This window comes from Crassostrea angulata, chromosome 5 (genome assembly GCF_025612915.1).
Source record: "Crassostrea angulata isolate pt1a10 chromosome 5, ASM2561291v2, whole genome shotgun sequence".
In the NCBI taxonomy this organism is placed as follows: Eukaryota; Metazoa; Mollusca; class Bivalvia; order Ostreida; family Ostreidae; genus Magallana; species Magallana angulata.
This window is the reverse complement of record NC_069115.1, coordinates 25422877-25440929: the sequence shown is the minus strand read 5'-3', so window position 1 is coordinate 25440929 and position 18053 is coordinate 25422877. Positions and strand designations below refer to the sequence as shown.

General features: G+C 32.8%; 1 protein-coding gene across 2 annotated transcripts in view; it reads right to left on the bottom strand.

The window, feature by feature from the left end:
• Positions 1-1957: 1957 nt before the first annotated feature.
• LOC128184230 (polyphosphoinositide phosphatase-like) overlaps positions 1958-18053 on the bottom strand; it is a 29788-nt gene continuing 13692 nt past the window's right edge. Inside the window, exons 9-24 of one of the 2 annotated variants that reach the window (XM_052853612.1) lie at positions 17752-17914; positions 17311-17408; positions 17085-17218; positions 16756-16872; positions 16468-16603; positions 15765-15823; positions 14931-15097; positions 13834-13975; positions 12214-12272; positions 11647-11785; positions 11114-11194; positions 10196-10249; positions 4656-4806; positions 3862-3968; positions 2837-2923; positions 1958-2346 (exon numbers count right to left, since the gene is read on the bottom strand). In XM_052853612.1, coding sequence (XP_052709572.1) covers positions 2172-2346; positions 2837-2923; positions 3862-3968; positions 4656-4806; positions 10196-10249; positions 11114-11194; positions 11647-11785; positions 12214-12272; positions 13834-13975; positions 14931-15097; positions 15765-15823; positions 16468-16603; positions 16756-16872; positions 17085-17218; positions 17311-17408; positions 17752-17914 — 1869 coding nt within the window. In that variant the 3' untranslated portion in view covers positions 1958-2171. The remainder of the gene's footprint in view (positions 2347-2836; positions 2924-3861; positions 3969-4655; positions 4807-10195; positions 10250-11113; positions 11195-11646; positions 11786-12213; positions 12273-13833; positions 13976-14930; positions 15098-15764; positions 15824-16467; positions 16604-16755; positions 16873-17084; positions 17219-17310; positions 17409-17751; positions 17915-18053) is intronic. The other variant, XM_052853613.1, reaches the window with a different exon arrangement.

Sequence of the window (18053 nt, the reverse complement as noted above, 5' to 3'; positions counted from 1 at the left end):
AGAGGTTTATGTTATTTACCTCATTTATATACTCTGAAGTTTTTAAACTTTTGCATAGAAATATTTTCTTTATCCAATTTTTTTTTATTAGTTTGTTTAATAATACACGATATAACTATTTTATGATTGTTGTACATGCAATAGTTGCATGTTTATATAACGAGTTTCCTTTTGAATTGCCTCGGTCCCGATAAAGTTCCCTCCAAAATGAAATTATGGCGGAAAAACATCGAAAGGAGTGATTAACATGGAGGATATTGAAGCAATTACAAAGTTATCGACATTTTGATTGGAATATAGAAGAAATGCTGATTAACCAACAAAAGTGATGACTCGCAAGAAAAGTTTGAAGAAATATTTCAGTCATTCCAAGACAGGTCGCGGCTCTGTAATGTTGAGGAATATGTTACGTCTCCATTGTTTACACAGACCCAGCATTACAAATCTGGACAATGCTGTGCCACAGATGGGTTTTTCTGATACTAATATAAATTTTACCCAAGTTAAAGATTGAGTGCCTATATCATTTGCAGTGATGGGATGGTCCACTATTTATACGAAGATTATGACCTGCTAATCCAAAATAATGTGCCGTGCATAGATCATCTATTACTGGAAGTAATCCCAGTGTTTTTGAAAACGATTTTATTCTAAATTATTGTGAATTGTTTGTCTGTGAAAGTTAACAAAGGCCGGCTTTTATATAGTTCAGAGAGAAACTTGATACTATCAGTATGGGAGTAAATCCGCGGGGATAACTATCATTGGAGCATGTGTATGTTCCTCGTGTTCTCTTTATTTATGATCAGCAGAGTGATATCATAGCAATAAACCAATAAAACGGATTATCTTGTGTTACATGTATTTAGTTTTAAGGTAAGATATGCTGTCAGCCATTTTTATGCGTCTATAGCAATGAGCATTTCCGGTAGAAATGTAAACATAATGCCGGTTCTCGCATCTGTCAATCATTCTCAGGAAATTTGAATTTCTTGATCACTTCATAATTTTAAATGAAAATTTCAAAAGAAATATAATATCAATAATTGATTTTTTTCTACCAAAAGATGCCTTTCAGTGGACTTTAGCTCTGTAGCAAAATTTATTTATTGCTTTTTGTTGATTAAAGTTTAAATTCAAGAATGTCTTCTCTGAAGTGAAAGGTGGCAAAGAAAATTGAAATTTCCTCCATTTTCGTGATTGGCTGCTATTTATACCTAAGGTCCGGTCTTTAACCCAAAGGCTCTCTGTGGGTGAAGTATGAACGAGATTAGGCCAAGGGGAGAGAAGATATGCAAAGACTGAACACTTTAGGGCGCATAGCGGGACCCTAATTATTCATATATAAAGAAAACATGTGCAACCCTTAGACTTGTTTCAGTTTAAATTGAAAAGTGGAATGGGGGTCCGTGCCCAGAGTGGCTGCGACTGGAAATGTTTTTGGAAAAAAGAATTCGAAACAGGCAATGTTTTTGGTTCAGAACCCACTGGTATTTTCGTATTTCTATTTTTTAACTCTGTATTTCGTTTGTATGCGTTATAAGTTACAATAGTAATAAAAAGCAAAAATTATTTTTATATTCACATTTTACACGTTTTTGGTGCTTCTCAGGAGATTCGGGAGATGTGTTAAAAATAAATTCTTCCTAAAAAATCTTCAAAATTTTTATCTGTTTTTTGTTTATTGTATTCAATTTTATAAATGATATCGAAAAAAATTCATTATAAGTACATGTATATATACACTGCTTTTTACTAAAATGCGCAAAAACCGTGCGCAATGAAAACTAAAGTCGGCCTCATACACCATACAGTCATAAAATCTTGATTTATTTTGTAATGTTAACTTTCCGCTGTTCCAGTGTGTCAAGCAAATGTAGCTCAGGGAGACTTATATCTAATAGTTTTAAACCAATATCAGTCCTCACAAAATGACAGAAAAAGCAGATGAAATAAATATATATTGTAAAGAATTTTTTATTTCAACAGAGGTACATGTAAACATTAACATATATTAACATAATTTGCATAAATGCAAACTTTATATATTGCACTAAGTTGTATTGAAATAATAATACATAACATAACATAACAAAAACTGTCATATTCGTATTGTTTACACTCAATTCTGGATTGTAGAGTGCAATGTCTATCTTTAAACAGAGCATGTCCTAATAAAACTTGTTAAGGTATTTATTGTAGAACTGGGCCTCCTTCTTACTTGGTTCTATGGGGCCACGGTGACCCACGGAGACATAATGGTGGTAGATATCCTGGTCCTGTTTATTGACAGGGGGAGGTTCCACTCCATAGCTACTGCCTAGCTTAAACACACTCTTTGGAAACCTATAAATCAAACATATAAGTCAATATACATGGTCATTATTTTCTGTTTTAAATGTCGGTGCAATGAAAACTTTTTTTAAAATTAAATGGTGGTTATCACTCAAAGGATAAATTTTTGATATTATACTGTGATTTCTTATCAAACATGACATCATGACTAACATTAGGCAGTTGATTGACGTAGAATGAAAAAGTAAGAAAAAAAATAATTCTGTTGAAGAGTGTGGAGTTGTAAATGTGAAGTTTAATGTGAAGTTTAATGCCATTTTATTTTTTTCAACAAAAAACGTAGTAAAACAAGTGATAAGAATCTCTCATGGTTTGCTATAATATATGATTGTTATCCGACTTGTCACGTTTTTTTTCTATCCCCACGCTAAGGCTCAGGGATAGAAAACACACGACAAGTTGGAAGAAAATTCATATACCTGTACCATTGCAAACCATAAGAGATCCTATATTTCGTTGTCTACAACCTTGTAATACTTACACCAGATTCTCGATAATTTTGCCCCGTGTTACTGCTTTATCTTCTTTTCTTGGAGGGGTTTGACAAACATCACTTATACGCACATACCTGTTTAAAAAGAAATCAATTAGTTTAAACTTGTATTTTAGATCATAAGCAAATATTTTCTTTCAATTAATGTTTAGGTTAACAACCTAATATAACAATACGAATCCAACTGCTAATTTTTAAGTAAAGTATTTTTACTACAGTATTTGCAGTAACTGTTATATTCACAAACTATATAGACATCATTGAGATGGTGACCATTTCAAAGGGCCCTGCTTAAATAATGGAAATTAGGATGAAACGCAATTCAGAAGACTTGCTTAACCTATGAATCAGAAATTTTTCAATTTGCATAGACCTTTGTTCAAACTCATCGCAAACCACTTACATGTAGGCATTTGTTTGGTTTAATCTGAGCAAGATTGAGCTACAGGGAAAGAATTTATGGTCCAAAACTGGATTTTAAGATATCAGTTATGACCATATTTGACCTAAATATATGGTTCATGGTCACTACAAACCCTTTATCTAAATGCTCTGTTAATGTGAACTATGCCCCAGATAGGGCACACTTCAATAGAAAATATATAATCTTGAGAGCATTTTTTTTTAATGTTACCCAAAATGACCTTGACCCTTGACCTAGAAACTTTGTTCAAGGTTACTGCACACCCTTTATCCAATGGCACTCTCTGGGTTAAGTATGAATTAAATTGGGCCAATGAGAGAGTGACAAGTTGTCTCGGATGGACAGATGGACAGAAGTATGGACAGTTGGAGAGACTAATCACTATAGGACAACCGCTGAGCAGGGCCCTTATTAAAATAAGAAATTTTCAATAGCATAAAAATAAGCAAACTAGCATCTGCTGTAAACGTCAAGTTTTGGTTAAATGTTAAAATTGTTCCTTATGTTGAACTAAGTGGCAGTTGAGAAGCCTTCATAGCTCATGAGTTATTGCATAATAGTACTAGTTTTGATTGAAATCATGACATACCTTTCATACATCCATGTGTCTTTGTGATTTGGGGAGTACTTGTGAAGCCCTGGCCCATACATATGACTGACACCACCTTTTTGTTGACTCGCACTCCAGTCTTTACCCTATGGAACACAGAGATATGGAAGACAGCTAATAATATGCTTGTAACACTATCATCTGAACATTGAACAAGCTTGTCTTTGCAAAATAACTTAAAATTAGGTTGGATATGTGAGCTATGAATGTCTATTTTATCTTATGTTAAATGGTTTAAAAAAATTGATCAGACCATTACAAAAATTTTGAGTCTTATATAAACAACAGCACAAAATTAAATGTATCTAAGGATTAAAAGATGACATTTAAAGGGAAGTTGACATCCAATTTGAAATCCCACCATAAGGCATTCTAAACAAAGAGTGTTAAAATTTCAAGCATCTGCTATGAATAGTTGATAAAATATTTTTGACGAAATTGTGTTTGAAAATTTTGGCTAAAAATAAACAAAGTTTTCATTTTACAGAAAGTACAAAAAAATTACCCCCCCCCCCCCCCCAATATGGCTTTCACAAACAAAGATGCATTATTATATCAAGCATCTCTATTTGATAAATGCCAAGAAAAATACAACAGAAAGAATCCTTTGATATGGACACACAGACGAGCACACAAAAAACAACAGTATATCCCCCTCTCCTCTGGAGCGGGGGCATAATAACAGTGATGCTTAATAACAGTTTAAGTCATGAATTTTGTATTTAAGTCTTAATTAACTCTAACATCATCACTGTCAATTTTCAAAGTTTTACCTTTGATTTGACCATGCTAGTTGAATCCTCTGATGTGTCCGATACACTTGTTCCATCCACATCTGAACTTTCACTTTCACTCTCACTAGAGCATGTAGATGTCTGAGATGATGTTGAGTCTTTTCCCGAGATATTGGGATTTGTCTCTTGGCTGAAAAAAAAATCTGTCACATTTAAAGGTTGTAATTTTTAGTCTTGTTATAGAGAATTTTTATTTTTTTCACATATCATCAGTATAATTGAGAAAACTCCACATGGGTTGATGGTGCTTTGATCACTTTAACAACTTTGGTTAAAAGATGAGTGATTGTTAGTCACAGTGTGATGGAGGCAAAGGTAGAGCAAACAAGAGGCCCATGGGGCCACATCGCTCACCTGAGCAACAATGACTTTATATGGGTGTTCAAAGGATATTGTGCCATATGGTCCCTCGGTAGAATAACAAAAAATAAATACTGTTTTAGTGGTGTCGTTATTATTCATTCGTGTCTGAAAAACGATCAAAATTGATGTAGATGTATATATACATATGTAATTCATCGTACAGGGAGGGGGCCCAAGAAAGCAGTTGCAGCATATCATCCTTTTAACTTTTTTGTACAAGTATTGCAGCATATCATCCTTTTAAATTTTTTGTACAAGTATTGAAAGCTGAAATGGTCCGATTTTTTTACTCTTACAATATCAAATAACTTTCCATACAAATCAATTATCTTAGAAAGTTATTAATAGACTTTTGTCAATATACACAAGCAGAATTGGTTTACTTTCAAAGCTAGATAAATTCAAAGTAAAAAAAATAATTTCTCTATGGGCATCCAAAAAAAAACATAACAAGCTGCATCATGTGAATGTTTAGAAAAGGAAACCGTTTGGTTTCGTCCTTCTGAATAATGGGTTTATTCAACCCGCATGTTATGGATTGAGTGTTAACAAAGCAAACTTTAGAATATTAGCGAACAAAATGTACACAGTTTATTTTTGATTTGCAAAAACATCATAACCTTTTAACTCTTTTCCCCTTAGAGGTTAAATTATATCCTTTAACCCTTAATAACGCGTTTTGACGACCCTGGCCATATCCTTAATGACGACTTTTGACGCACCCTATATACAGCTCTTAATTAGACCCCTCAACACCTGTTGTTAATATAAACATTGACTGGTATACAACCTGGCCATGTATACGGATGGTTGTTCACTCATTCTAAATAAAGATATCACGTGATTTACCTGTGTATGGTGGCGTGATGCATTACTACAATAAACAAAGATGGCGGACTACGATGCGGACATCGCACATGTTTTCACTTATTGTTTATAATCAAGTTTAGAGGCAGAATTTTCTAGATTTATTGGTAGTGAGATTGAAAAATGAAAGCCATATGTCAAATTCATGCAAAATTTTGTGGAAAAATCTGTGTAGTTACAGAAAACGGAACACAAGGTGTGCATTACCTGCAACCCCTAAATACACGAATATACCGGTAAATTTGTATTTTTTCAAAACATCAACACACTTATTTAGTTAACATGCTAGATTTATCAAATCCTCTTACACCATTTATCATGTTCATTGAAAAAAACCCGCAAATATAAGTCTGAAAACGATAGACATGAATTGAAAAGTCAGCCATAGGTACATTTAATTATTTACTATCAAAAAACGAATTCCATGATGATTATAGAATCTTTCTATAAAAATTATTAAATAATTATTTGTAATACATACAGTTTTAAATATGTTTATCAAGTATCTGTTGTGAAATTATTCTTAATAAAGCTTTAATGTAGAACACTCAGTTTTATTTTCATATACCTGTTAGCACCTGTATTGCTTTATTAGTGACTTAAATTTTTTTTTTTCCATGAATATTAAAATTTTAATTTATTACAAATCCATTGATATATAATTTTCTATGTGTTTGATTTGCTAAGTCCTGTAATAAGTCTATTCAAAAACACACACCAGCTGTTTTCAGTTCATCTGAAAATGTCTAAGGGTAGCCCAGGGTAGAGTGTTAAGGATATGGCCTATGCGTCAAAAGGTGGCATTAAGGGGCAAAGAGTTAATGATATATAGCATTGTCAAAATCCTAAGGCCAGCATTTTTTGAAATTTCGGTTTACAAACTGGCCGACCAAATTTTATTAAAAAATTGTAATAAAAATAATAGGTCCTGTACTAGCTTATAATTTTATTTTTTCCTCTGACCCAAAATTTTCTTTCTGGTAAAAATAAAAAAAAATGTTGATAGACTCACCTACAAGTCTAAATTATTGTTGTTAATGTATTGATTAAACAGACCGACTTCTTTTCGATCAAGTCACGGGCACTAGAAGTTACCAAAAAAAATTATAGGGCCTACTCCTGTTTGCTTTCGCCCAACCCTACAGTTGAAGACCGTATTAAATTTTGTGATCGGCAAATTTGCCAGAATTTCCTCAAGAAAGAGAAGTTGAAATCTTTTTCTGAGTTCACAATTCCGTAAATTAACCTCATAAGCAACTGGCAAGATAAGTTATACTAAAGTTATACTAAAATTATCATAATTTAATTGTTTGGAAATAGATCCTCTATGAACAGTTGTAAGTGGGTCATAAGGTTGGACTAATAACCCTAAACACACTGAAGCACAGGAGTCCTATGACTGAGGTAAAGAGAAGGAGTTTATTTGTCATTAACCCAACATGATAAGAAACATTTCCTTTTTGAAGGGATAATTACATTAAATAAATTAAATTTTAGATTAAATAAGATCAGCTTTTATTTCTATTTTTTAGTGAAATTTATTGACATTCTTCTAATCCAATTTATATTTCCGTAACAATATTCAAAAATAATCAGCAGTTTTGAATTTGTCAATAGAATTGTTAACTTAATCAAATAAATGATTTCTCATACTTTCCCCTATTTTTTTTGCAAGGAGAAATGAAAACTTAATTTTCTTGGCCTTAATGTAAAATATGTACAATATGTGCTTGTATTAAAAAAAAACCCCTTTTTTATACATGCATATATGCTATATTAAGTTTATGTGAATGCAAATTTGAAACAAAACTAGCACTTGATTTTTGCAATTTATATTTTCCTTTTCATAAGGATGATTAATGCTAATTCACGTTGAATTTGACTCTTCCCATTAGGATGCTTTGTGCCAAATTGGGTTCAAACTGGCCGCGCAGTTTCAGAGTAGAAGTTAAAAATGTAAAAAGTTTACAGACGGACAGACAGATCGATGGACGGGCAGATTGGATCAGAAAAGCTCACTTGAGCTTTCAGCTCAGGTGAGCAAAAAAGGTAGCAATCATCAAGGAAACTGGTTGATCTTTAAAATTTCAGTGTATCCTGATCAGTGCAATTCAACCCTTTCCACTTCCAGCATGCATGTTTACAGAGTATAAGAGGAACAGTAGCAGGATTTTAGGACAATAGGGTTAAAACAAGGTGACTGCTTCATGCGTCTCGAAGGCAAATGCACAGCAGAGCCTGAGTGATCACACATACCCCCGGTGAATACAAGGCCACCCTGAGCTCTGTCTCTTTGACATGCACTAAACCAATGACCTTGACATACACGTATAAACATGCATGCAATTTTAGAGAGCTACAAAAAATGATCTACTCTAGGTTCAGAATACAAAATTGATGGATTAACATAAAATGAAATTTAATATATTAAGTAAATACATGACCTTTATCCTCATCATAACCTTTGCTGCGTTGTCCCCATGGTTAAAATTCATTATGGTGATTATTTGATTTTGACCTCTATTAAAAGACTTTACATGGTGTAATGTTTGTTTGAGGCATGTTATGATCAACCTTTGTACCATGTAGAGATGACGTTCTTTTACAACAAACCAATTTGCCAAAAAAATGTCAGACAGGAGTTTGTGATGGGCAAACTACATGCAATTAATATCTATTCAGTTCAAAATTGCTTTGGATCTGCAAATTTTGCAAAGGTAAAAACTCAGAGAGCATGTTCTGTGGACTTTGAAGTTAGACTGAAATTTGGCTGAGGACAAATAGAACTCACAATACCACTGAGATGAACAGTCCAAGATATACAAGTACTTGTTTTATAGAATAGACAATAAAAAATGATCATATGTTTCCTGCAATTCATGTAACAAAGTTAGCAATGCTGTTGCTGGGGCACCATCATCTATGTCTTTAGTGGCTATTGATAAACATTTACAATTAATCTTTATTAATTGATCTCAACATACAGTAAAAACCATGCATCAAGGTTATACTGTGAATGTTTGTCTAATGATATAAACGTGATAAACACTTAAATTGAATGTATAGTAAAACTTGTTATAGCAAAGTCCTAGGAACCAAAGGATTTACTTCGTTATATCTGTAATTCGTTACATCCGTATAAAGAATTCGTAATAATAAGAATAGCGAATTCACTATATACAGGTTTTCTTTCACTAGACTACAATTTTTGCTGATTGAGTCTTAAAATGAAAATTCATTCTTGTGATACCTATAATAGTCAGATTATGAATTGAAGAATTTGTGAAAACAAATTAATCCAAACTAGTATATCAAATGGTAGTGCAGACTTTTTAATCATTAAGAAATTCGTTATAAAAGTGTTAAATTTCATTATTATTCACCTCCACAGGATTCAAAATCAGTTTGCTATATCCGTAAATTCATTTTAATATCCGAATTCATTATAACCATGATACTTTACAAAGATTTGTTAAGAAGTTTTCTGGGGATTCAAAAAAACTTTGCTATATACGAGATTTCACTATATCCATGTTCGTACTAAACGAGTTTTACTGTACATGTATATATAGGACTAATATATATATTTATGCATATATGTAAAAATATAAGTTATTATGTATCACATGTATATCAAATTAAAATTAATCAAGTACATGATGCTTTCAGACCAGAGAGATCATGTTTTGCATAAATTATCTAATCAATCACATCATTGATTACATCAGTAATGGGAGTTTTGGATTATTTTAGTTGTAAAATATTATGGCATAAAGAATGAAATATTCATAATTTTAATGATTAATTTTATAAACTTATTAATTATTGTTATATAATCATCTATTGTCATTTTCCTGATTATTTCAAACCAAATTTGGTTAAACAATAAAGTCACAAAAGTGGCAGAGTGCAACATACCTATTTGTTATGTGATGTTTTACTGTACACAGATGAAGGGCTCTGGTGGTTCAATTTCGAGCAGATAGAGGTTAATTATTTCATGAATATGCGTGGAATATAATGCTATATGCAGTAATGGTCTATTTTGAAAATTATCAATTATGGATAAAAGTTATTATGTATGACATGTATATCAAAGCAACATAATATTGTTATTTGTTATGACATATCACATAAATTTTTCTCTTAGTTCTATTTGCAGCCATTCAATCTAGCTGCAAGTGCAAATTTCTGAATTATTATTTGGTTAATTAAGCTGCATGACTGTGAACTTTACTAAGCAGGTATTCCAGTATATGTGCATAAAATCAAACAGTAATAACCCATACCTCTGAGTCATGAACAGCATAGTTCTACTACTAACACGACGGTACATGACTGATCTATAAATAGGTTGTAAGAAATAATCCCTGTTTTAAAATCTTAACAAGGATTTAGACAATCAATATTTAGTAAAAGTTTGATGACTTTATTAGCCTGGTCTTCTTTTTCAAGTAAGTTTCTGATTATATAATACATTCTACATGTTTTAATTATAATTATGGCATGTATATTCATATATTAACCCCAATTATCACAAGTCATGTTTGTATAAATCTGTATACATGAAATATTTGTGGATTAAGTAAATGGGCTGGATGTCATAAAGATTTTTGAATCGTCTACCATAAGAAAGCATGACCACTACAAACTAGCTATGAATAACTGTTTTGGAAATGTCATCATTTTAAATACAAAATTGTGGCAGATGAGCAAGTGAAAAAATATCAATATGGCGACCATTAAAATCGTAACAGAAGAAAATTATCTTACTTTTAAACTAAAAAGAAATATTTTTGGGCTGGCAAAAAAGTGGGAAATAATAGTATTTTCCAGGATGGTGGGAAATACTGGTATTTCCAGGGAAATACTGTAAATTTGTATTTCCCAGTAATTCCCAGTTTAGTGAAGTTTCCTAGCACCATTATATTCCCACCAACCCTGCTTTAACATCAGGTGCCTTTGGTCTGATCCTAATTACATGTACATGTAGAATTGAGCACTCAACTCACTGACAGGTAACCCTGAATTTTTAGTTCCTATGTATTAACATCAAATAAATCATAGATATGTGACACAACATTATCTCAGTCAGTGCTAATAAGTGATATTAATGGAAGCTTTCATAAATCTTTGGTAGCAAAACAACAAAGAATGCATTTCATTCCAAAACAGAAAAGCTATACAAACTCGAAAGGAGATAGTACCTGTTAACATCCTTGTTGGACTCTGAAGGAACTCTCAGGGTGAAGGGACTGTCAATCTTGGCCGTTTTAGGTTTGTAATCCCTGGAGAAAAGTTTTAAAATGATATCAAGTTAATGAAATCTATGAAAAAATCTGTGATAAACACAAAAGTCCTAGAATTTAACCAAATCTGTAACAAGTTTGTAAACTTAAGACACGCTGTACAGTCTTGGGATTATCTTATATGTTTATAGTTAAAAGTTGATAGGGTTTGACTTATTTGAAAGTTTTTGAGATTCAAGGAGAGTTGGGTGTTATAACAGGATCCTGACTCTGTACTTTCAGTCAGCTCCAGAATGAGGTACTTACTGAGTTTACAGAACTTTAGGTATTTTACAAGGATTGATAACCTACTTCTACAATTCATATTACCATTTTGCATCTTGCAGGGTGAGAAACTTACTGAGATTACAAAACTTAGATTAATTCACAAGGATTGATAAACAAATCCAACTTGTTAAAACATCTAGCATTGGCAAGGATGAGGTACTTACCTGACGGAGTGAGACATGGTGTAGGAGAAGAGTTCATGGATGGAGGTCATTTCACTTGATCTGTAGTACTCATCATAGCTATCCAAACACTCCTCTCTGCCCTTCATTGGAACAACGCTGCTGTCTGACTTCTTCTTTTCTGAGTAAAAATGCTAACAAGTGTTTAAGGTCTTCTTATTCAGATAGGTCAACTCGTTTTAATTCAATATTGTATTCAAGCTGTTTTACCAAACAAAAGAAACAAATATGTTTTCTGAGATAAAAGTATTTCAAAAATAGATTGCAAACAAGATGTGTAGCCCTTCACTTGTGCATTAAGGCTGTCCAAAGTTCATTCTATGTTTAACTTCAGCTGTAAAATACAAAACCTTTGAGGGAAGGTAATAAGTAGTTCTAATTAATTCAATTTTGAACAAATACTGCAAGTATTCAAGTACCATGTAGACCACCAAAAAGTAAAATCAAACTGGAGAAAATGATATAAAAAACATATGGTTTATATTATCTCCTTAACCAACCCTCACAGGTTACATTAAACACTGAATTAAATGTAACACAAATTTCTACCTTCTTCATATGGCAGGGGCAGAGATCTGTATACAGGAACCTCCCACCACTGGCTGCAACTAAATACAGGGATAGGAATTAATGCTGAGTTCTGAGCTTTCGTCTCAAAAAGTAAATACCGTTACAGTATTATTATAAAGTCTCATGACTGTATAGTACATACTTGTGTAACATGCACCCACCAAAATGTTGAAAAAAACCCCACTGCCATATCTGTGTATATTATGCATCGTAAAAATGAAGAAATGGAATGAAAGATTAATATTTACAGTAAAACTCGGTTATAGCGAAGTCTAAGGGTCCAATGGAATTACTTTGTTATATCCGTAATTTGTTATATCCGTATTACGAATTGGTACATGTATAATATCTATAGCGAATTCACTATATACATGTTTTCATTAACCAGACTATAAATTTCGCTGAGGCTTAAAATAAAAAGTCATTACTTTGATACCTTTAATAATCAGATTGTGAATTGAAAAAATTATATGAAAAAAAATTCATTCAAACTATTTTATTAATTGGTAGTGCATACTTTTTTAAACTGGGACTCAAAATCAGTTCGCTATATACGTAAATTCGTTATATCCGAATTCGTTATAACCGTAAAAATTTGCAAAGATTTGTTAAGATTTTCACCGGGGAGTCCAAAAAAGTTCGATAAATTCGAAAATTCGCTATATCCGTGTTCGTACTAAACGAGTTTTACTGTAAATACAATCATGGTAATTTAACTCAAATCAGCTATTTTTTCTCACACATTCTGCAGACATATAATGCATATGATATTATGATATAATTTCATATTTAATATTCCAGATATAACAGAAGTGCTAATTTTCTTTTGGAGAATTGATTGAGAGATTGGGGAGAGGAGAGAAAGAAAAAAAGTGTCCAGTAAGAACTGGATTCCAAATGTTCCATGTCCAATGAGTATCAAAAATCTCATTTTCACCATTTATTATAAAAAAAAAAATAAGAAAATTCTGTCTTTCAAAGAAGAGGTTTAAAGATGACACTTCATAAGAAACACTTTACTGTGTAAATATAGTATTTCAACCAAAGAAAAATTATATTTAGGATATCTTTGCTTTTATCCAGCAAATGTTAAAATTTTCTAGGAATGATTGAACCCAATCACAAACCCACAGCGTATGTTCTATGGTTTCCTGTTCTCTGTGACAAAAAATACACATTTTGGAGTTTACTTTTTTAATTCAATTTGAATAAAATGAGTTTCTTGCTCAAATTTTGTTAATAATTCTGTATTGGAACCATTGAAACTTACAGTTTTTTGTTATTGTGAAAGGTAGTTTATGGATTATTTTCCACTTCATGTCCTATATAATTATCTAATAATTCGTTCCCCCTTGTTTTTACCCGTCGTCCCAGACTCTGAGGTATTTCTGTTTAAAATAATTTATATCTGATGTAAAAGCCTTCGGGCTTGCAGTCTACCTGCAGCCGTGAAGGCTGCTAATATCAATATGTGCACAAAGGTTACAAAACAGTTACTATTGTCTATAGCAAATATCTTCTTTAACCAAGAGTGTCTTACATGCAGATGATGTATCATAACTGATGCTTCTAGCATTCAATATTAACACAACCAAGTACCTAAATCGGAGATGTTCTAACACAGCCCTGACATTTCTGTTGTGGAGGTAGAAGTCTGTGGGCAGTTCCCAGATGTTAGGTTTTCCCTCTGCCGGCAAAAACAGACCAAGGAAGATGTTTGTAGCTATTTGTTTTTCCAGATCTGGAAGTTCACATTTTAAATTTTCAAACCACATACAAATTTTCAAAGCTATACAACATACTGTAAACATAGTTCATTTGGCTGTGTCTTCTATTTAGTGTTTTTGGCGGATTGCGGCTTCCGCTAAATCAAGTACATTGCTAAATGCCATGTATATAATTATGTATAAAAATAGTCACATTCAGGAATACGCTTACTAAAATCCACGCCAAATTGTTCAAAAACTATTTTCCTCCAATTCTTCTTCACACCAAATATAATACATTTACAACATGTACAGCACTAGAAACATGTCTATATTAATCACATGAATAATTTAAACTACCACATGTAATTTTTTATTTGTAAACAGCGAGTTGAGAACTAGTGATGATTAATATCCATTAGCATTAAGTATTTTATTCAATTCGAGAAGTGCATTTTATCCACATTCAATAAATATATGCAATCAGAAGCTGTTAAGAAAAATTGAATAAATGATTTAAAGTAAGTTGAATTTAGTTGAATAAATTCAACTCAGTGGGACAATCTGTCATAAAATTACATTCTTTTTGTACTACATCACGATTATGTACATAACATGTTCTTCGTATTTTGTGCATTTGTCACCTCTCTGGTTAATTTTGCAAACCACCAGATGCATATTATACAAATAAAATAAATTACTGTGGTTTCATCAATATTCGTTGAATACCAATTTTCGTGGATTTTGTTGTTAAGTTGATCCATGAAATTAAATGTTCATTGAAGTTCAATTACAACTGACATTTTGTATTGATAGGATCATTGGCCACGAAATTACGTATCCTTGAAACTGTGGTTTTCAGAAAATCTACGAAAATTGGTACCCACGAAAATTAATGAAACCACAGTATATACTTTTTATTTTGAAATTCATAGAAAAATTACCATAGAAATATTGAACTTCCATTCATTTTTTACTTTTGTGCAATACCTGAGAAAGTGTTGCTATAGTATCGAGACAGTGTGTGCATTATGTCAATGGAATGTGCAGTCCAGGGGGCAATTTTTCTGTAGCCTTCAATTCTGTGTACGAGTTGAGAGCCTCCATATTGTAATGCAATAGTGTCTCCATGTGCCTCATACAAGTGTTCAAGCATTCTAGAAAGATTATCAGGTATGTAAGTTGCTACACTGTAACAGACTGAGTACAGCCCCTTAAAAATGCTCTCTCACTATTTTGTTTCTGCTCACTGTGGATTAATGGTTTAAAAAAAATTTGTGCTTACTGTAAGTTTCGAGTTCACATTCATGCTTTGTGTTTACTCATTGTTTAACAAATAGCATTTACAAGTTACCAAATTGAAGATTACCAATCATAATTTAATTTGCATTGTTTACTAACCACACTCATGTTTACAATATGAACAATACTAGCTAAACACATGAAAGGAACATTCAGCAAACCCATTGATGTGGCTTTTACCGTGGCCTACCGTTACATCAAAAGACTGACAACCAGAAAGTGTTGAGTGATATGACAAGGAAACAAGCCTTGTGCCTCATGTTGATGCCCAAGTCAATCATTCATAATTATCCAATCACAGAAGATCAAATCGTATAAAAGTCTAGTAGTTAATTTTACAACAATTAACATTCATTATGATTTCAACCAAAAATCTAACATTCACCGATCATCTATTAATCAAAACAAATTTTTAAAAACAAAATCTAATATTCACTGAATAACAGATCCTTGAAAATTTGAGCTAAGATATGCATGTATATTTTGTATGAAAAAAAGTGTACAGAAATATCAATGTCATACTTGAGACAGTCTGTGTCAAACTCCAGGTCAGGACTGGAAATCACCCCAAGGGCAAACAGCTGTTAACAAAAAAAATAAGATGCAGATTCAAATCATCTACAACAATACTTTAGATCTAGAATTGCCTTTAACAATAATATATTTACATTTTCCAGTGTCTTTGCCTGTGATAACACTATGTATTGATTTGGACTATACAACTCATAATGGCAAACTGAGGCGCCAGCGGGGTTTGGTTATTCATATTTAATATATAATCGTACGATGGTTCAAAATTATATAGATATAAGTAATAAGGAATCATTCTTTGAATATTATGGGGTGATAAATTCGGTCGGGGCGTGATCAAATCTATCATAAAGCCCTTCGGGCTTTATTGGATTTGATCACACCCCGACCAAAATTATCACCTCATAATACTCAAAGAATGATTCCTTATTCCTTAAATAATTAAGGATGCCAACACCAAAGGAGCAAGGAATGTTATCTTATGCTATAACAATTTACATCCACTAGGACTCCTGAACACACTTATTTTTCAATGAGAAGACTCAATATAATTCATATGAAATACATAATTCAGCTCATGTCTGGTCAATCAACTGACCATCAACTAACAAGTAGGAGACAGTAGGCCATAAAATAGAAATACAAAACTATACACATACGTTAACAAAGTCATAATGAAACCGATATTACATACCTGATGCCCCAGGGCACATCTGCCTATAGCAAACTGTGCAGTGTTGGTCCTGTCCAGACAGTCCACACAGTTTGTACGGACCACCCCCGTCTGTAAACACCCCCACTCAGTCTTATGACCCTGGAAGCCCTTATACCTACAAATTAAAGCAGTTATCTTCTTTCACTTCTTCTATTCCAATTTGCCAAAGAGACAAATTCAAATACATAAACCATTGAAAAAAAGACTGGATTATCTTCAAGATATCTTTTTGACCATGAATTTACTTACTAGGGACTCTCTACTTACTCAGGTGCATCCCAGAATTCTTTGCTGATATGCCTTGGCATGTGGACATAGAAGCCTGTCTGTTTGACACACTTCTTAGCTATCTGAGACAACCTTACCAACACATTCTTTGTTTTGCTGGAAAAAAAAGACAGTCACTGTAATCTATTGAATATTTCTTTGCTAAATTTTGCAGTGAATATCATCTCCAATAAAAAGAATTAAATCCCAAAAATTTGTTTATTTAATGTTATCTTTTAAAATTACAAATAATACGTGTACATATTTTAATCTGAAATGAAAATATTTACAAATATTAGCAGAAAAATATAGTTATATAGTTCTTGTACCTTTTACTGATATGTGCCATGTCAAAGCCCATGTATCTGATCCTGTGTTCCGGCGGTAAAAACTGATTGAGGTAGGACACAGTAGCTTTATACTCATCAGTCAGTATACTCTCATGTCTCCTTCTCTCCCTCCTCTACAATTCAATGTATGGTTGTAACAGTAAACATAAAGTAGTTGAAGTTCACTGTCAATGGTTTTCTGGTGGGATCATGTGACTGTAAGTACCTTTACAAGGTTCAGTATGATGACCGGTGAGCCGTAGCGAGCCAGCACCTGGTTGAAGTGGAGACCAGCCGCCCCTGCGTAAGGATCGCTCTGGTCCACTAGATAAAATGACGAATTTGTAATTAATATGATGCTGTGTGTATTTAATATTCAGCAGTGACCAGCACAATAAGGGTTACAGTATCTGTACAAAAACAGTTGTTATCTATGATCTACCAAAATATTCAACCAGAGTATCCCAAATAAGAATAGCAAAGGAGTAAATTTCTTCACTAAAAAATGCTAAAAAAGAGGAACAAATTTTTATACAAACTCTATCAATTCACTTTAAATGAACCCTACCAACTTGTTCGTATCTCCATAGTTACAAGTCTGGGTTTTGAGTCTTTTAAATACAAATGTAAAATCTAATGTGAGCAATACAAAATTATCTTTACATACACATAATGGGAGGCTTGGGAACCATCTTAGTGACATCTTGTGACCAGTACAAAGGAATGGAGCCCCTCATCTGGACGAAAGAAGTGACGCTGGTCCTCTCCAGAAAGGTGACCGAGCTGTCAATCACAATCTGCTCTGTCTCCACTTCGTTGGCCACATGACCCTGTCAAAGAAAAGACAGACCATGCAATTTATCTCCAGTCCTATGATACACATAATTATGAACCCTGTACTTACCTGGCATACATATTCGTTATCAGTTACTGGTGATTAAAAGGACGCAAAGACTATGATTTTTTCAT